At 35.1% G+C, this 22,280-nt stretch overlaps 1 protein-coding gene across 1 annotated transcript in view; it reads right to left on the bottom strand.

Moving 5' to 3' along the window:
- LOC131381102 (uncharacterized) overlaps positions 1 to 22,280 on the bottom strand; it is a 38,574-nt gene that overhangs the window by 3,382 nt on the left and 12,912 nt on the right. The window contains exon 3 of the mRNA XM_058427191.1: positions 2,601 to 2,707. Within this exon, the coding sequence (XP_058283174.1) occupies positions 2,601 to 2,707 (107 nt within the window). The remainder of the gene's footprint in view (positions 1 to 2,600; positions 2,708 to 22,280) is intronic.

Here is a 22,280-nt window from a genome sequence, read left to right as displayed (position 1 = left end):
AAAAAAAAAAAAAAAAAAAAAAAAAAAAAAAACTTGGCAATGTAAAGCAAATTGTGCAAAATCTCATTCTTGTAAGATTACCTGCAGTTCAATCTCAGGGATGTCTGATTTCAATTATCATGTCCCTAAACACTTTGTAGGCTGCTGAAATGATAACCAACTTCAAAGCTGGTTAGTGCAGTTTTAAATTAATAATGGAGTGAAAATAAAGAGAACAAAATAATTGCATAATTGGTTTGTAATCATAAATCTTCCACTATACAGTTATGTAATTAAAAACAATTTTCCATCTCTAAAATAAGGATTGTTTACTAAATGACCTAATCTTTCCATTATAAAATTCCACAGTTATAGAAAAGCAAGTAAGGCCCATTTTGACAGCCTTGTGCTAGGAATTAATGTATATGTAAGTTTTCTACTTGGTTTTGAGAGATTGAATTAGACGGTATACTGGAAGTTAAAACTTTTTAAATTCTACTTTATTATTATGTTTGAAACTTAGAACTGTTGTTAATAATTTCTTTTGACTATGATAGTAAAAATATATTATGTTCTGGTAAAGCAGAAGAAAATGCCAGCGAATGTTTTCTAAACGAGGGTAGAAGGGAAAAAACCGGTGTGCAGATGGAAGTATTGGGTTTTAGTAAGAGATACTTTTCTCGTTGTTGCTGAAGGGAAGGGGGGAAGCAGAAATGATCAATTTTAATACCAACATGTTGGGGAATTACCATTTCATGACTTTTATTTGCTCTTTTCTACATGAAAAATGTTCATCAGTTTATTAGAGAAGAAAGTTTAAAAAGTGGTATGGCCTGCAATGGCTTGACATAATCATGAAGAGGGAACACAGAACAAAGTTCCTTGAGGATTATAAAAAAAATAATGTAGGATTAAGAACTAGCTGTCACTAGTGACTGTGAATGTATGCTACAGTGGTATCTATTTGATTTTATTCATCAGCACTTATTGTACAGGGCAGATTTACATAATTTGATTGAGATATTTTACACATGAATAGGTATTACTTGGGAAGTTAACAAATTATGGAAGAGCAAGGGAGTTAAAAGAACAACTGAATAATGGTCCATGAATAATGGTCTCAATTGAATATGAAGACAAATACAGACCATGATAATAAAAGGATATGGTTAGAGATTAGGATATTTAAGATAGTAACTTCAAAGTTTCAGTTCCTAATGATCCAGCATTGAGCACACATTGGAAGATAAAAATGAAATAGAAAAAAGTTATTTATAGGGGATTGTGTTTTTCCTCAAAAATATGAAGGCATCCTGGTGGGTTGGGTGGGATTCTGTAGATCAGATTTTAAGATCTTAGATGAATGAAGATAATATCCGTAAAATAAGATGATTATGTAGTAGAAAGCAGTGTATCAAATGACACAATCATCAAGGAACAGTGAGTTCTACAAGAGAATGAAGGATAAATAGTTTGGAAATAAGGAAAAGAGTGGTTCTACTTCCCAACACGAGGCATATGAAATGTGAAAAAATAAAGAAGCCTCTATTTGAACGGAATGAAGAGGAAACAGTGTGTTTAGTTAAAAGATAGAGGTAGAAGTAACTTTTGGACAAAAGAATTTTAAGAGAACATTATATGCTATTGAAATTAGAACAGAACATGCAGTGTCCATAACAGCAGTGTTAGAAGAGATGGGGAAATGAAGAGGAAACTCCATCGGGGAAAAGGAATTTAAAAAGTTACTAGAAAAAAGAAGAACTTGTAAGACTGAAGCTCTGAGAAACATACATGTTAAACACTGACCAAGAAAAATAGTGGCAAGTGGTGAAGTTGATTTAGTCTTGATGTTTTCTTGCAGAACAGAGAGAACCTTTATGCTTAATGAAATTCAGCAGTAGTCTGCAAGGAACAGTGTAGAAATTATGGTATGGAGCTGGACATTACTTTTCCTGAGTTAGTACAGCTGACACTGTCAGCAAGACTCAACAATCTTGCCGGTGTGAGGAGATAGTGGCACCATCTGGCCATTACTCAGGTTCATCCTTGTTGGGGCAGCATCCTGCCTAGTTAGAAGTTGTTTATGTTGGTTCACCAGATTTGCCATTTGTCAAGGTTCTGCCTTATTTCCAAGAGATTTTGCAGTGACTAGAAAATTTGCCTTCTATGAAATATAATAAAAATAATCCCAGAGAGTCAAGGATTATTACAAAGAATGACACAAAAATTATATTGCCAAAGAAGATTTGCATACAGTATGCCTCTACTGCTAGAGATGTAGCGATTTAGCAGCTAAACCAAAAATGTATACATCATCAGTTAACAATTCATAGCATGCAGAAGGAAGACAGAAATCACAAAGAAACAAAACTACATTTTTAAGAAAAGCATATTTCCTGATATTGAGAACTAGGTAAAAAAATTTTCTTCCACATGCTCTCTTTAAAAGAAGCTTATGAAAATACTAAAAAAGTATCCTTTAAGTTGTCTTTATAAGTGGCCAGAAAAAATGTTTCGAAGTTTAAAAAAAAAACATATAGTATGCTGTCTCAGTCATTTTGGCTGCTACAAGAAAGCACTATAGATGAGTGGCTTATAAACAACAGAAAATTATTTCTCACAGTTCTGGAGGCTGGAAGTCTGAGATCAGGAAGCCAGCATGGTTGGGTTCTGGTGAGGGCCCTCTTCTGGTTGCATACTGCCAACTTTTTCTTTTATTCTCACATGACTGAAAGAGAACAAGATAGTTACCTGAAAATTAGGAATGTTTTTTAATAATCTGTTTTGAATGTGATAGGAAAAATATTTTATTTTCTCGTAAAGCAGAAAAAAATTAGCTGGGTGTAGGCGCGCCTGTAGTCCCAGCTACTCGGGAGGCTGAGGCAGGAGAATTGCTTGAACCCAAGAGGTGGTTTCAGTGAGCCAAGGTCGCACCACTGCACTCCAGCCTGGTGACAGAGTGAGACCCCATCTCAAAACAAAACAAAACAAAATGCCAGTGAATGTTTTCTAAAAGAGGACAGAAGGAAAAAAACAGTGCAGATAGTACCTTTCATAGGGGGACTAATCCCATTCGTGAGGGCTCCATTGTCACAACCTAATTACCTCTCACAGGTCCATCTCTTCATGCTATCACGTTGGGGATTAAGATTTCAGCATATGAAGTTTGGGTGACCACAAACATTCAGTCCATGCAAATGCTTCATGCTGATAATTGTCAAAATATTAAAACACTATCAATAAAGTAAGTCAAGCTCTTGATGTAATTGATATGCCTACTTTTATGCTTCTCGTATTTAATCCAAAATAAAATTCTGAATATTCAGATAAATGAATGGGTCATATGTTCTTTGATAAATCCTTCATAAATGTTCTATTATTATATCAGGAATTTGATAAACTGATATTTGGAATATTAAGAAGTGTTTGATTGTTTTACATGATAAAATAAGGTTCTATTAGGTGACCAACAAAATTTCTACTCTGCAAGAAATTGGAGTGCAAATATTTCACAGTGCTTGTTAATGGCAGGCATGCATGCTTTAATATTCAGTGAGGCAGAGGGAAGGGTTAAGTCCCCTCAGAAAAATTTAAAATTTGGTCCTGCCTTTCTCAGAAAAACGCTCTAACTCCATCTGTTCCAATAATACTTATAGACTGTCATGGCCCCAAAGTTCTATGTCATGGAGATTAGATGTAATGATTTTTAGTTTGGAAAATATTCAAAACAATGTCCTAGCGTGGTTTTTGTTTAAAAAAATCAATTAAATCCTCACAGGCATTTCATTTAAGCAATGCGGTTATGTTGAAATCTTCAAAATGAGGGTTGTAAATTTAACTCTCACATAACTATTACATTGGATTTCTGAACATATGCCATGAAATGCTGAAAAACAATTTACAAAGAGGGTGGTTTTGTTTTTAGAATAATCAGTGTTACTGCTCATATAGACAATAATTAGAGTACAAGAACAATGGCCTGTTATGCCACTTTGTCATAGTGTGGGAAATAACACCATGTATTTGGAATACAGATAACTATCAGTTATTTTAATTTTAATAGTAGAGCATCTGAATTCGGTCTTTGCAGAAATAGAATTACTCTAAAATAAGTATTACAATTTAAAAAGATGTATAAGAGTTTAAACTATATTATTTTGTATTACTAATAAACAATTAGTCAAATTTTTAAAGAGGCAGCATTTTATATGATTTGGAGAACAGACATTCTGATCAAAGAGACAGGCTCTAAGATTACTATAGACATTTCACACTGAGATGAGATGCCCTGAACAAGTGTGATGGAATTGACTTAGAGAACAATGAGTAAGACTGAGATATCAAAGAAACATGGAACAGACATTTGTATCCTAGTGGTATCAGAAATTTTGGTTTAGGACAACTATATAATGTAATGCCAGAATATAATCCTAAAATCTAACCTATGTGTACTATTTAACACCTTTACTCTTATTTGTAATAACATTCATTGCATGCATTTAAGTGTGTCTACAAGAGATAAGCTTTAAGCCACTGTTTAACTGAATTTGAAACACTTTGATTGAATGTGAAATATCCTAAGATATCTTTCATATACATATCAATATTCTTCATTTTGGAAAAAAAATTTCCTTGGACAAAAAAAATGGATATATCTGTGGTGGCTTAGCTCTTTTTGAATGCTCACACATCCTTACACATGGCTCCTTTCCATTTGGACTTGAGTTTTCCCATGCACACAGGATGTTTTGCTGGTTTATGTGCGATTTCTGCTCATGTGTAACAGAGACTGGATTTTCCTAACTACTCCTCTTGGAGCTGTTTATTACTTAAGAAATACTGGGTAAGCAACCTGAGCAATATTTACTAGGTAAATGGGTAATATTTGTATGGGTTTATAAGCTTAACCTCTCAAATAGTACAATAGTTCAGAGAGAATAGAAGCATGGTGTACCACTCAGTCAATAATACTGTTTTTGTAGAAGGAAATTTAACTACAGAAGGTGAGTAATCATTGAGTACCAGTATTATCGGAAACATTTGCTTAACAATATTACATACGTAAAGTTTGAAGAAATGCAGAATGATGTAACTATTTGCCTAATCGTTTTAAACATCAAATAACTTTTGCCAAATCTAGACCTATTTACTTTTTCATTTTCAGTTTTAATCTTTTAAAGAAGTCTTGAGACTTCAAGAATTGAATGTTAATGTTTAACTCATGATGTGTACTTGTACAAGTTTGTGCTCAGCCTGGTTCAACTGAGAGTTTCATGCTGGTATTGCTTTCCTCAAGTGAGAGAAAGCATTTAGTATTTGCTAAATAGCTTTATGTCCATTGTAAAACTGCCTGCATTTTTCTGTTTATCTTGACCGTTTTTTTCTCTTTATGATTATCTACTTCATAAACATTCCATGATGATAAAAGAACATTTATCTTTCATAAATATCTCTATTTCTGATTTTTTAAGAATGTATCTTTCTCCATCTTCACTATTTTGTAGGATTAGCCATCCCACTTCAGCAGAGCAGAATACAGTATGACAGTGTAAAGGTAAGCAACCCAGTAACCTTTATAATAGTAAACAAAATAGTCATTTACCTGGATTAGATGGTAGAAATTTGTCTTTGTAGTAGACTACCAAGTCCAGTAGTACGAAGAAATAATACTGTCTCAAATTATTTAAATGCTAATATGATCAGCATGTATGAATAACAGAGCTAAACTTCAATAATATTAATATTTGAAATATTAGTATCACAAAAAGGTAAATTCATGGAGTGCTTATGATTATAAGCATTTTGTCTACGTGAAAATTATGTCCATTTTTAATATTAGAAACTTTAGGCACAAAATATTAAGTGACTTGTTCTTCCTCAAGAACAAGTGATTCTGGTGCCTCAACCTCTTGAGTAGCTGTGACTTCAGGCATGCGCCACCTCACTGGGCTAATTTTTGTATTTTTAGTAGAGATGGGGTTTTATCATGTTGCCTAAGCCCATCTGGAACCCCTGGTCTCAGGTTATCTGCCAGCCTTTGCCAGATTACAGGAATTACAGTGCTGGGATTACAGGCATGAGCTACACATGCCCAGCTGAGCTCTCAATTCTGTTTCATTGGTCTATATAAAAACCCATCACTATAATCTTGCATAAAAAGCAAAAGCCAAAATAAATTTTATTTATGCATGAGTAAATCTATAGATATTGTAGCTAATCAATGTTTATTAACAATAATTTTTTCAGAGAGGAAGAATTAATCACTTCTGATGCAAAACTATTAATAGTCATTAAAAAGTACAATATTGAACAGTATTAAAGCTGTATGCAAAATGTTCAAATTTTGTTAGAAATGTATACATTTATATATCTTTTCGCATTCTATAGCCATATACCTGTGTGTTTATGGGAACGTATGTTTTTATATATCTCCATTTATAAATACAAATATATTAATGTCTAAAATCATTATCAACACCTATAACTATATATTAGTAACTATATGAAGTTATATATTCATTATTATATGCAAAAACTCATAACTAATGTTTAGATTAGAATACATATACTAATATGTATTAAATGTGTAAAATTATATATCCATGTCATTATATAGCTATAGATATTTTTATATCTTAAATAAATTCACCAACATTTTAATGTGTTTATCTTTGCACAGCAGGATTTCAAGTAAGAACAGCAGCATGGGGGTAACCACCCCCATGATTCAATTACCACCCACCAGGTCCCTTCTGTGACACATGGGGATTACAATTCAAATGAGATTTGGGTGAGAACACAGCCAAACCATATCATTCTTCCCATGGCTCCTTCCAAATCTCATGTCCTCACATTTTAAAACACAATCATGTCTTCCCAACAATCCCCCAAAGTCTTAACTCATTCCAACATAAAAAGTCCAAGTCCAAAATTTCATCCGAGACAAGGCAATTTCCTTCTGCCTATAAGCCTATAAAATGATAAGCAACTTAGTTACTTCCTAGATGCAATGAGAGTATAGGCATGGGGAAAATATACCTGTCTCAAATGGGAGAAATTGGCCAAAACAAAGGAGCTACAGGCCTCATCCAAGTCTGAAATTGAATAGGCCAGTTCTAAAATTATCTTCTTTGATCCATGTCTCACATCCAGGGCATGCTGATGCAAGAAGTCGACTCCCATGGCCTTCTGCAGCTCCACTGCTGTGGCTTTGCAAGGTATAGCTCCCCTCCTGGCTGCTTTCACAGGCTGGTATTGAGTGTGCAGCTTTTCCAGGAGCACAGGGCAGGCTGTCAGTGGATCTACAATTCTGTGGTCTGAAGGACAATGGCTCTCTTCTCACAGCTCCACTAGACAGTGCCCCAGTGGGGACCCTGTGTGGGGGCTCCAACCCCACACTTCCCTTCCACATTGCCCTAGCAGAAGTTCTTCATGAGTGCTCCACCCCTGCAGCACACCTCTGCCTGGACATACTGGCATCTCCATACATCCTTTGAAATTTAGGCTTTCATTAAAACTCTGAGTTTTCTGAATTTTCTAAGAATGCACCAGAATTTTAATTATTCAGAATGTCCACTGAAATTTTGCTAAGCACTATTTTCAAAGGTCTATACAAGTGAAGGATTTACATCAGTTGATGTTGGAGAGGAATACATTTGTGTAGATAGATAGATAGATACATAGACAGACAGACAGACGGATAGATAGGTCTGATTTATTAAGAATCATTCACCAGGTACTAGTGCTACATTTTAGAAAGGGAGAAAGAAAATAAGGGAGAGAGCATATGTTCCAAGAGACAAAGAGACAGAAAGATAGAGATACTAAGGGGCAGAAGTATATGCATATGAAGACTAAGAGATAGAATCTCAGAAACAAAACATAATTCATGAATCTCAACATTGGGAGATACTCATTGTACCTTATTTTACATGTCTAATCCCAACATTATAATACTATTAAAACTACAATGATTAATTGAATTTTATTAACTTTCATTAAGTCAATGGGAATCCCTTACCCTTCTCCTATAAGAGAAAATATAACCTTAGCAAACTAACACAAGAAGAGAAACTAAATACCACATGTTCTCTCTTGTAAGTAGGAGCTAAATGTTGAGAACTCATGGCCGCATAAAGGGGAACAACAAACACTAAGGCCTATCCGAAGGTGGAGGGTGGGAGGATGGAGTGGATCAGGAAAATAACTAATGGTGTACTAGGTTTAATGCCTGAGTGACGAAATAATCTGTGCAACAAACCGCTATGACACAAGTTTACCTGTGTAACAAACCTGCACATGTACCCCAGAACTTAAAATGAAAGTTAAACAGAGAAACCTTACAAATATATAAAGTTTAAGAAAAAAAGGGAAATGTCAAACAAACAACTTCTCGTTACTGAAAATAAAGGAAGAGACTTGTCCCATTCCCTTTTCTTAGAGTATTTACTTTACAAAATGTTTAGTATCTGTCTCTGTTTCTTGGAAATGTATGTACATTCAGGAAACAGAGTTAAATAACCTTGCTAGCTTTATGACGCAGACATGTTTTCTTAATTACATGGGACAATTTCATTGATGTATTCATCAAGGAAGACCAGCTCACCTATTTTCCAGTTTCTGTAGGATGGTAGGAATCTAATTTCTGTAAAAGTGGCTTGCTCCAACTTGCAAAATGAACTCAAAAATGATATAAAATGGGCTGGGAGTGGTGGCTCACTCCTATAACACCAGTACTTTGGGAGGCTGAGGCCGGCGGATCACTTGAGGTCAGGAGTTCTAGACCATCCTGGCCAACAGGATGAAACCTTGTCTCTACCAAAAATACAAAAACTAGCTGGGTGTGGTGGCTCATACCTGTATTCCCAGATACTTGGGGGTGGCTTAGGCAGGAGAATCACTTGAACTCGGGAGGTGGAACTTTCAGTGAGCTGAGATTGCACCACTGCACTCCAGCCTGGGCGACAGAGCAAGACTCCATCTCAAAACAAACACACACACACACACACACACACACACACACACACACACACACACGGTATAAAAACATGAAGACATGAAAAGCTTATTTTATAAAACATTAAAATATGAGTTTTTTTTTTCCTTTAAAGAAAACCAAATGGCTGACTCAGATAGTCACCCCAAACAGCAAGTGAGTTTATGAAGAATTATGTATGAAAAATGGCACTTTCAAGTCCTCTACTTGAGAACTAGTTGTTTATCTTGAGAGCATGTATGCAAAAGGTTATATCTGCTGGGCTCTGCAAAAGGGTGAGATTTCTTCCTAACTCTATGATCTCTTAGCAGATTGCCTGTGATCCCCTAATACTCTTGTTTATTGCTTATTGAATAATAAAACTTCTTTACTGCTCTTCTACTTTTGTGGACAGGCTTTCTGGTTTGGGAGGAGATTTTACTTTTAATTATATTTCCCCAACACTTCCAATTGCTGATTAGTTTTAACTATTGGAATTACGAAATTAATAATGGAAAGTTTTTTTTTTTTTAAACTTTCCCGAATTGGCTCTTATTCTAACCTTTAAAGTTTCAAATATTTCTAAAATATGAGTTGCAAACCTTGATCTATCAAAATTTGAGTATTCATCTTCTAAATAAGGATGTTTTCACTCTTTCTTTTTTATTATTATTATTTCATTGGCTAATGGAAACAGAAGATAATATCCTGGAAGAAAAATAAAATTATTAATAGTAAAAATACAATAATTCACAGGAATAAAATATAATTCTTTTATTAAATTAAATATATTTCTTTTATTTTTAATACAAATAATAATATTAAATAAAAATTTATTGGAGGTCATTATTTTAGACTGAGCTCCTGCATTAGGCCTCAACAGAGCAGACTAAACCAGAATGGAGTCCCCTGAGCTCAATGCCATGTAATCAAACTGGACTAATTTTGTGAAAAACAGAAGATTCACAGCAACCCATCAGAAGAAGCCCAACTTACTTGAGCTGTCATGATAAGGAAGTCCCATCTGCTTTAACACTATAAAAAAGTAACTTTCAAAAGATTAGTCAGCTTTTTTCTTATTTATGCTTTCTTCAGTCCTTTTCTGCCCTAAAACCAACCCCTTTTGCTCAGCTTATCAGAGCACTCATCCTATTTTGTGAGATGCTGCTTGATTTCAAAATCATTGGGAAAAGCAAATTAAAAAAAAAACTAAATATATTGACATTTTGTCTGTTGACAGTAGTGGTTAATTCTAATATTTCTTATCTTGACTTACTTTTATTTTCTATACCATTGTAGTAATCAGTGTGTTCAGTTAACTAAGGCAGCAGATGTAATACACGCCTAGAAACAAAGTAAAATCAATTGACACCTGAATTTCCATAGTCATTACTTTTCACTTTTTCATTGTGTTTGAGATAATAGTATTAAATGTGAAAAATTAATATTCATAGACAAATATTATGCCAGTAGGAAAAAATAATATATCACTAGAAACCACCATAGCTATAACTAATAGAGTTCTTTAACCCATAAAAAAGATTGAAACCTCAGAACTCTGGATATTAGTTAAATGTGAAGGCTGAAAAAATTTTGTTGTGATTGCATATTTAAGAACTTGATAATTGTATAATTAGAACTAAATTGATAGGAAAAATTCTTCAACGACACAATTCATGCTCTGTTTCTCAACTCAGAGCAGTTTATAAAATATATTCAAATGACCAACACCACTTCTCATGTATGAGTGAAATATACATATGAGAAAGAATCACATTTTTATTTTATTAATAGTCAGATTGCTAAACTACCAGAACTAATTCCACTCTTTATAACACATAATTGGTTATAGTAGAAAAGATATGTTCAATCTCAGTTCCTTCCCACCAGATCATTTGTTTCATTTTTAAACAAGTTAAACAAGGAAGTTATTAGATACAAGGTGAGAATTTTAAGTGCGTATTTCTCTCATTTAAGTGGATATTTCTCACAAAATTTAAAATGGGTATTTTAAAGTCGTTTTGTATATTGTTGAGATAGTTAACTGTAGCTGTATAAAAATGTTTTCAAAAATATTTACTCAATATACTGATCATTGAAGACATATCTACTATTGATGTCTGTATTTTGAAAGTCATTAATGATAACAATTAGACCCAATGTTTATTGTTAATAGAAGACACTAAACATATTAAGAATGTTGTTTTTACATTTGAGTCTGTGAACTGTTACCATATGGAAAATAAAATAACCTTTCAAGAAATTAGTTCTGATAAAACTAAAAATAGATGACAAACCTAATAAATATCAATGATTTGATTTGTTAAATTTACCAAGAGGGCTGTAAATAATAAATATAATAAAAGTAGAAAATATTCTGACTATACATATTTCATTTCAGGAACAAATTACTTATTGAGAAAATTTTGGATTGATAAAATCACAGTATGAATTCTGACTTGGTTTTAGCTAATCCAAACAGAAACTTCACAATACAGTGGCTTAAGCAAGACACTTCAGATTTTCTCATATAACCATCTAGAAGAAAAAGGCTAAAGCTTTTACGAAGGTTACCTTCACAAGTTATCCAAAAATTAAACTATAGTTTGTTCTCACATAACCATCTAGAAAGAGAAAGGCTAAAGCTTTTATAAAGGTTGCCTTCACAAGTTATCTGGAGCCCCACACTCCCACTACACTTTAGATCTGTCATCTCTGGCATGTTTCTTTGATCTACCTGATCAAATGTATCTCATTTCCATGTCTAGTGGAATAAGGTGGAGGACAGGGAAGGGGGCACCATTCCTTGTTAGGAAAATAACCTGCAAGTAAAGCACAGTTCTTCCCCGTATGTACCACTGATAAGGTCACACAGTCACATTACCACATTTACCATCTAATACAAGAGATGATGTGGAGTAGGATTTTAGTTTTCTACAGAATCATACATCCAGCCCCAAACCAAACAAAATAAGGAAACAAATAAAATATAGGTCTTTTACTATAAAGAAGAAAAAGGGGGGAAACTGATATTGAGGGAAAACTAATAGCAATCTAGAGGACAATCATCAAATTAGGAGAGAAAATATTGAAACAAATTACTAATAATTCATATTAAATTTTAGCAAGATTAGTGCAGTAATTTGTGGTGACTTCCTATTTAGGCAAATTATTAATCATATTTTTCTTTCAATTAATAAACAGCCAAACAATTGATACGATGTTTCAAATATGCAAAGTAATCCTAAATTTCTTTGTTATTAGGTTAGTGCCATCGTTCTTTACCATATGAAACATTTCAAAATGTTGAATTATGTGCTTTTAAATATTTATAAAATTATCAAAGTTAAACCTACAGTTACATTTTTAATTCCTTTATTTTTAATCAGCTGTAAAATAGTTATAATTTTCATCACTTTTGAAGAAGTACAGAAACGAGCACATGCACAGTCTGATTCTTTACCTTCTTCATCATACGATAAGGATGACATTTTAATAGTATGCTGAGCTCTAAATTGTTACATATCAATGATATTGCCATATTAAGATAACTTTTCCTTGTCTGGGAAAGGCTAAATAGAATTTTGGGAGTTAAACATTATGTATCTTAATAAATGCGAGCAGATTATATTGTTTTAGACATCCCTTACAACCCATTACACTTGACACTTTAAATCGACTTATTTTACTTTATGTAAATTAAAGCTCAATAATTAATTCCAGGAGTTGAGAGAGACATGAAATTTCCTAAGTAAGGAATTTGCTATCTCACTATACAGATTTGGTTTCACTCTATGTCAAAACTCTTGAGATAGTTTTCTCTTGAAAAAGTGTATATTAATTCTATAAAAGTTTTGAGTTACAATGTCCAGAATAATTCCTTCATGGTATAAAATTATATTCCCGGGGGTGGAGCAAGATGGCAGAATAAAGAGTTTCACTGATCATTCCCCCAGCAAGGACACCAAGCTAACAACTATCTACATAGAAAATACACTCTCATGAGAACCAAAAACCACATGAGCACTCATAGTACCTGGTTTTAACTTTGTATCACCAAAAAAAGACACTGAAGAGACAGAAAAGACAGTCCAGAATTGCCAACGCCACCCTGTCCCCATGCTCTGGCAGTGGTGGCATGGTGCTGAGAGCATCTCTTGGTGCTGGGAGAGGTGAAACACAGCAATCTTGCAACATTAAACCTGTGCTCTTCTGTAAGAGCAGAAAGGAAAATCAGACCAAACTTAGCTGACAACTGCCCATAGAGGAATCATTTAAACCAGCTCTAACCAGAGGGGAATCTTCAATCCCTAACAATGCCACAACAACCAAATTACCATAGCAATTCAGGGGTCTCAAGTAACCCAGGAGTCTCAAACTGAAATGTCAACAAGAGCCAAGTAAATATTTTAGAAATAGGTTACCCTGAACTAGATGGGTTCGAGAGGAACCTGTGAAATCCCAACTTTATGTGAATTATCTTAATTGTGAAATGTTGGCAATTAATTTACAGTATTTTTAAATGTCTGAACTTTAGTGCCTGCAAACCTCACCACTGAGGGGTACAACACTTTGTGTCTCCAAGTAAACTTGCAAGGCAGTCTAGGCCATAGGACTGCAATTCTTAGGAGAGTCCTAATGCTGAACTAGGGCCAGAAACAGTGTGTTAGGGGGCATGTGACATGCTGAGACACCAGCTAGGGCAGCCAAGGGAGTGCTGGCATCCCCTCTTCTGACCCCAGGCTGTGCAGCCTGTAGCTCCAAACGAGACCCCTGTCTTCCTCTTGAGAAGAGGAGAGAAAAGAGTGGGAAGGACTTTGTCTTGCATCCAGGATACCATCTCAGACACCACATACCATCTCAGAACATCAGTCAGTTGTGAGGCCCCCATTCTAGGCCCTAGCTCCCAGATAACATTTCTAGTCACATCCTTGGCCAGAAGAGAACCTGCTGCATCGGTGGAGAGGACCCAGTCCTGGTAGCATTTATCACCTGCTAACTGAAGAGCCCTTGGGCCCTGAATAACCAGCAGTGATACCCAGGTACTACCTTAAGGGCCTTGGGAAAGCCTGAGACTTGTGGACTTCAGGTGAAGTTCCCAGAGCTACCACAGTACATCACCAGCTGTGGTGGCTCTGGGGCAAAACTCCTTCTGCTTGAAAAAACAGAGGGAAGAGTGAAGGGGACTTTTTGTTTCACCTTAGGTCCCAGCATGGCCACAGTGGGGTAGAGCTACCATACAGGCTCTTGGAGTCCCTGATTTCAGGACTTGACTCTTAGATGGCATTTCTAGATCTGCTCTGAGCCCCAGAAGGGAACCCACTGGCCTGAAGGGTGAGTCCCAGGCCAGGCGGCATACACCACAAGCTGACATAAGGTATCTTGGCTCTTAAGGGAACATCACAGGTAGTCTGACAATACTTCTCGCGGCCTCAAGTGGTAGTGGCTATGAGGTGAGGCTTCTCTGCCATTGGGAAGGAGAAGGAAGAATGGAAAGAATTGCATCTTGTGGTTTGAGTGTCAGCTCAGCCACAATACAATATAGCACCGGGTAGACTTCTATGGTTTTTGAGTCAAATCCCTGACTCCTGAACAGCACTTCTGGACCTGCCCAGGGCCTGGGGGACCTTGTTGCTCTGAAGAGAAGGAAACGATTCTGGCTGGCATTACCACCTGCAGAATGTAGAGACCAAGGGCCTTGAGTGAACATAGTTGGTAGCCAAGGAGTGGTCAGAGAAGGTTTTGGGTGAGACCTAGAACTTTGAAGGCTTCAGGTCTCACTGAACACAGTCATAGTGGTGGTGGCCACAGAGGTGCATGTGTCACTCTATCCTCAGCTTTAGGTGACTCAGAACAGAGACAGAAACTCTGTATGTTTGGGAGAAAGTAAGGGAAGAGAACAAAAGCCTCTGCCTGGTAATACAGAAAATTATCTCAAATCTTGCGTAAGACCTTCAAGGCAGTACCTCTATGGGTCTGCAAGAACCACAGCATTACTGGGCTTGGGGTACTGCCTAAATGAGATACAGCTTAGATCACAGCATCCAAGTACTTTCAAATATCTGGAAGGCCTTCCTGAGACGGATGGCTACAAATAAGCCCAGACAGTGAAGACTACAATACATACCCAACTCTTCAATGCTCAGACACCAAAAAACATCTAGTGGCATCAAAAACATCCAGGAAAACATGACCTCACAAAAGGAACTAAATAAGCCACAGGGAATCAATTCTGGAGAAACAGAAATATGTGACCTTTCAGACACGTAATTCAAAATAGTTGTGTTGAAGAAACTCAAAAAAATTCAAGATGTCACAGAAAAGGAATTCAGAATTCTATCAGATAAATTGAACAAAAATATTGAAATAATTTTTTTAAAAGCAAAAACTCTGGAGCTGAAGAATGCAATTAGCACACCAAAGAATGACTTCAGAGTCCTTTAACAAAAGTATTGATCAAGCAGAAGAAAGAATGAGTGAACTGGAAGACAGACTATTTGAAAACACACAGTTAGAGGGGATGTGTTAGTCCATTTTCACACTGCTACAAAGAAATATCTGAGACTAAGTAATTTATTTGAAAAAGAAGTTTAATTGACTTACAGTTCCTCATGGCTGGGGAGGCCTCAGGAAACTTGCAATCATGTCAGAAGGGGAAGTAAACACATTTTTCTTCACAAGGCAGCAGGAGAGATAAGAGTGAGTAGGAAAGGGGGAAACCCCCCTTATAAAACCATCAGATCTCATGAGAACCCACTCACCATGATCTACTTACCTCCCACCCAGTTTCTCCCTAGACAGGTGGGGATTATGGGGATTACAATTCAAGATGAGATTTGGTGGGAACACAAAGCCTCACTATATCAGGGGACAAAAGAAAAAAGAATACAAAACATAAAGCATGCCTACAGGATCTAGAAAACAGCCACAAAGAGGCAAATCTAAGAATTGTTGGCATTAGAGGAGGAGGCAGACAAAGATAACAGGAGTAGAAAGTATATTCAAAGGAATAAAAATGGAGAATTTGCCAAACGTGGAAAAAGATATCAATATCAAAATACAGGATGATCATAGAACACCAAGCAGACTTAATCCAAAGAGGATTCCCTGAAGGCATTTAATAGTCAGAATACAAGAGGTCAAAGATAAAGAATTCTAAAAGCAGCAAGAGAAAAGAAACAAATAAGATACAATAGATCTTCAATACATCCAGAAGCCAACTTTTTAGTGGAAACCTTACAGTCCAAAAGAGACTGGCATGATATATTGAAAAGTGTTGAGGGGAAAACACAAACACACACACAAACAAAAAAAAAACCTTTACCCCTTCACCCTGGAGTACTATTAGAATAATATTATATGTTGAAAATATCCTTCAAAATGAAGGTTTATCATATTGCCTACAAATGTCACTTACAGAATGAAGAATCATTTTAATATTGAAATAAAACATAACATTTAAAAAAGACTTTCTGGGACAAATAAAAGCTGAAGAATTTCATCAATATCAGACCTTTTTTCTACAGGAAATGCTAAAGGGAGTGATTCAATCAGAAAGAAGAGGATATTAATGAGTGATGTATAGTCACCAGAAGGTACAAAACTCACTGGTAATAGTAAGTACACAGAGATCATAGATGACACAAACCAGTGGAACACATCTCATGCTCATGGATGGGTAGAATCAAGAGTGTGAAAATGACCATACTGCCAAAAGAAATCTATAAATTCGATGCAATTCCCATCAAAATACCACCAACATCCTTCACAGAACTAGGAAAAACAATCCTAAAATTCATATAGAACAAAAAAAGAGCCCGCATAGCCAAAGCAAGACTGAGCAAAAAGAATAAATCTGGAGGCATCACATTACCTAATTTCAAATTAGACTATAAGGTGATAGCCACCACAACAGCATGGCACTGGTATAAAAATAAGCACACAGAACAATGGAACAAAATAGAGAATCCAGAAATAAACCCTAAAACTTAACAGCCAACTGATCTTTGGCAGATCAAACAAAAATATAAAATGGGAAAAGGATACCCTTTACAACAAATGATGCTGGAATAACTGGCTAGCCGCATGTAGCTGAATGAAACTGGATCCTCATCTCTCACCTTATACAACAATCAACTCAAGATTGATTAAGGACTTAAATCTAAGACCTGAAACCATAAAAATTATAGAAGACAACATTGAAAAACTCTTCTAGGTATTGCCTTAGGCAAGGATTTCATGACCAAAAACCCGAAAGCAAATGCAATAAAAACAAAGATAAATAGCTCGTATTTAAATAAACTAATGAGCTTTTGCACAGCAAAAGGAGCAGTCAGCAGAGTAAACAGACAACCCGCAGAGTGGGAGAAAACTTCACAATCTATACATCTGACGAAAGACTAATACCCAGAATCTACAACGAACTCAAATCAGCAAGAACAAAAAAATATTCCATCAAAAAGTGGGCTAAGGACACGAACAGAAAATTCTCAAAAGAAGATACACAAATGGCCAACAAACATATGAAGAAATGCTCAACGTCACTAATGATCAGGGAAATGCAAATCAACACCACAATGCGATACCACTTACACCTGTAAGAATGGCCATAATCGAAAAATCAACAAACAGTAGATGTTGTGTGAATGCGGTGATCAGGGAACACTGCTGGTGGAAATGTAAACTAGTACAGCCATTATGGAAAACAGTGTGAAGATTCCTTAAAGTGCTAGAAGTAAATTTACCATTTGATCCAGCAATCCCACCACTGGGTATGTACCCAGAGGAAAAGAAGTCATTATACGAAAAAGATGCTTTCACACGCATGTTTATAGCAGCACAATTCACAATTTCAAAAGTGTGGAGCCAACTCAAATGTCCATCAATCAGTGAATAAAGAAACTGTGGTATATATATGACGGAATACTACTCTGCCATAAAAATGAATGAATTAATGGCACCCACAGCAACCTGGATAAGATTGGATACTATTATTCCAAGTGAAGTAACTCAGGAGTGGAAAACCAAACGTCGTATGTTCTTACTGATATGTAGGAGCTAAGCTATGAGGATGCAAAGACATAAGAATGATATAATGGACTTTGGTGACTTTGGGGGAACAGTGGGAGAGGAGTGAGGGGTAAAAGACTACAAATAGGGTGCAGTGTATACTGCTCAGGTGATGGGTGCACCAAAACCTCACATATCACCACTAAAGAACTTAGTCATGTAGCCAAACACCACCTGTATCCTAATAACCTATCAAAATATAAAAAAAACTTTCAGATTTATCACATTGCCTACAAATGTCATTTAGAAAATGGAGAATCATTTTAATATTAAAATAAAACGTAATAAGACTTCCTTGGACAAATAAAAGCTGAAGGATTTCATCAATACCAGGTCTTTCCTACAAAAAATGCTAATCGAACAGAAAGTTCAATTGTAATTGAAACAGAAAGAAAGTAATTGAAACAGAAAGAAAATGACTTTAGTGAGCAATATATAATCACCAGAAGGTATAAAACTCACTGGTAATAGTACAGAGAAACACACAGAATAATATAACACTGTAACTATGGTGTGTAAACTACTTTTATTCTAAGTAAAAAGACTACAAAATGAAATAAACAAAAATAATTACAACTATAACTTTTCAAGACATAGTACAAAAATATATAAAGAAAAAATGAAAAGCTAAAAAGCAGGCGGATGAAGTTAAGGCACAGAGTTTTTATTAGTTCTCCACAAGAAAACTATAAGTGCATATAAACACATTCAGTGAAGTTGCAGGATAAAAAATCAGCATACAAAATTCAGTAGTATTTCTATATCCTAACAATGAACAATGTGAAAAGGAAGTAAAAATAATCCTATTTATAATAGCCACATATAAAGATAAATAGTTGGGAATGAACTTAACCAAAGAAGTGAAAGATCTCTATGATGAAAACTATAAAACCATGATGAAAGAAATAGAAGACACCCCCCTCCCAAAAAAAGGAAAAAGATTCCATGTTCATTGATTGGAAGAATTATTAATAATACTGTTAAAATGTTTATACTAAATAATATAGATTCAATGCAATCCCTATTAAAATACTAGTGACATTCTTCAAAAATAAAGTAAGAACCCTAAAGTACATATGGAACAACAAAAGACGCAGAATAGCCAAAGCTTTCCTAAGCAAAAAGAACAAACCTAGAGGAATCACATTACCTAACTTCAAATTATACTATAGAACTATAGTAATTAAAAGAGCATGTACTGGCATAAAAACAGACACACAGACAAAGGAAACAGAATAGATAACCCAGAAAGAAACCTACACACCTACAGTTAACTCACTTTTTACAAAGCTGCCAAGAACATACACTGGGGAAAAGATCAATAGATGGTGCTGGGAAAACTGGACATCCATATGCAGAAGAAGGAAACTAGACCCCTATCTCTCACCACATATAAAAATCAAATCAAAATGGAGAAAGACTTAAACCTCTGACTTAAACCTATGAAGCCACTACAACAAAATATTAGGGATTATCTCCAGGACATTGTTCTGGACAAAAATGTTTTGAGCCATACCCCACAAGCACAGGCAACCAAAGCAAAATTTGACAAAGGGATCACATAAGTTAAAAAGCTTCTGCATGGCAAAGGATACAACCAAGACAGTGAGGAGACAACTCCCAGAATGGAAGAAAATATTTGCAAACTACCCATCTGACAAAGGATTAATAACCAGAATACTTCAGGATCTCAAGCAATGCTATAGAAAACATCAAATAATCCAATAAAAATGGACAATCTGAATAGATATTTCTCAAAAGAAGACATAGAAATGGAAAATGGGCTTAGGAAAAAAGTGCTCAACATCACTGATCATCAGAGAAATGCAAATCAAAACTACTATGAGGTATTATCTCACCCTAGTTAAAATGAGTTATACCCAAAAGACAGTCAATAACACATCCTGCTGAGGATATGAAGGGAACCCCTGTACACTACTGATGGGAATATAAATTAGTATGACCACTACGGAAAACAGTTTGGAGGTTCTTCAAAAAACTAAAAATAGAACTACCATATAATCCAGCACCCCCAAACTGCTGGGTATATACCCAAGAGAAAGAAAATCAGTACATCAAAGAGATGTCTGCACTCCCATGTTTGTTGCAGCACTGTTTATAATAATAAGTAAGATTTTAAATCAACCTATGTGTCTGATATGGTTTGGCTGTGTCCCCTCCCAAATCTCATATTGAACTGTAACTCTCATAATTCCCCCTGTTGTGGGAGAGACCCAGCGGGAGATAATTGAATCATGGGGGTACTTTCCCCCGTATACTGTTCTTATGGTAGTAAGTCTCATGAGATCTGATTATTTTACAAGGGGTTTCTCCTTTTGCTTGGCTCTCATTTCTCTCATGTCTGCTGCCATGTAAGACGTGCCTTTCATCTTCCACCATAATTGTGAGGCCTCCCCAGCTACATGGCACTGTGAGTCCACTAAACCTCTTTTTCTTTATAAATTACCCAGTCTCTGGTATGTCTATCAGCAGCATGAAAAGACTGTCTATCAACAGATAAATGGATATGGAAAATGTGGTACATATACACAATGGAGTACTACTCAGTCATAAAAAAGAATGTGATCCATTCACTTGCAATAACATCAATAGAACTGGAGATCACCATGTCAAGTGAAACAAACCAGGCACAGAAAGAAAAACATCATGTGTTCTCACTTATTTGTGGGATCTAAAAATACAAACAATTGAACTCATGGACAGAGAGAGTAGAAAGATGGTTACCAGAGGCTCAAAATGGAAGGAGGGGGCAGGGAGGCAGTGGGGATGGTTAATGAGTACACGAATTAGTTAGAGAGAATGAATAAGACCTACTATTTGATAGCACAACAGGGTGACTATATTCAATAATAATTTAATTGTACATATTAAGATAACAGAGTGCAACTGGATTATTTATAACTAAAAGTATAAATGCTTAAAGGGATAGATACCTCATTCTTTATTATGTGCTTATTTCATGTTCTGTTATCAGAACATCTCATGTACCCTATAATTATATACACCCACTATGTACACACAAAAATTAAGAATAAAAATAAAATATTTTATTAACATTTCATTATAAAATAATTTGAATGTTATTTATAAAAAGATAATGAAATAGATTATAAAAACAATTCTTAAATAAAAACATTATTATATAACAGTATCAAAAAGCATTATTACGACAAAGGTATTAGTACAATAACAATAAAATTGTGTAATATTAAACCAGAAGTGAACAAGTGGCTTAAGTATTCTGCACTCATTGGCAATCAACAGACACCTCATGTGATGCTCATTATTAGAGGACTGACTTCTTATATGCCTCCAATATTCAAAGGTACCAAATCTACAATAATCATATAGAAGAGATATACTTGGAAAGTTACAAGGTAGAGAAATATCGAACAGGAAAGTTTTGCCTCTTAATATTTAAGCTGGTTAGAAAAACAAGAATCTCAGATGCAAGACTTATTTAATGAAGCTAATACATCTTTGCTATGTATGGTATTATAAAGAATGACAATAAAGTAAAATCTTCATTAAAAGATTATATGTATTTCTGTTTTGATTAAATCAATAATCCTTTAAAATATTTAAAATTACTTTCACTCAGTGTTATTATTTCCTATAGAATGTAATGAAAGCAATATTCTGTAAACTATACTCATTAAAAACCTGTCTCTAATGTTCACTTAATGAACTCACCATGTAGGTAAAGATAAACTCTACTGAGGTCCTTTGATAATTTCTGTAGCTAATTCTCTCTGGTACCACAGGATAAACTGGCCTTATGCAGAAATATTCTCTATATTATACTGTCGGTTTCACCACACACAGAAATCACATCAGATCAGAATAAAACATAAATTATTTATACCTCTAATAGTCTTTTACCTAATACAGGTCAATCTACATAGTTTTTTTTTTCAGATGTATCCTGAAACATGAATAAAAACTCATAGTGAATTAATACACTGTCAAGTATGTACATATTTCCCTAGTTTATTAAATACATTTTGAGGTCCTATTACGAACTATGCAATAGTTGGGGTGCTGTGAACACACCAAAAACCAAACCAAAAACGTACTTCCCCTTTCTCATAACGTTTGTAGGTTTGAGAGGGAAGCAGACAATTAAAAGACATTAACAATAAAGATGCAATTATGAGATGTACAAATACTAAAAAGAAAAATCCAGATGGTTAAAATGTGGGAGGGGTAGAGGTAACATTTGTGAAAATATTTCTGA

This window comes from Hylobates moloch, unplaced genomic scaffold (genome assembly GCF_009828535.3).
Source record: "Hylobates moloch isolate HMO894 unplaced genomic scaffold, HMol_V3 SCAFFOLD_14, whole genome shotgun sequence".
Lineage (NCBI taxonomy): Eukaryota > Metazoa > Chordata > Mammalia > Primates > Hylobatidae > Hylobates > Hylobates moloch.
This window is presented reverse-complemented; position numbering and strand designations above follow the sequence as displayed.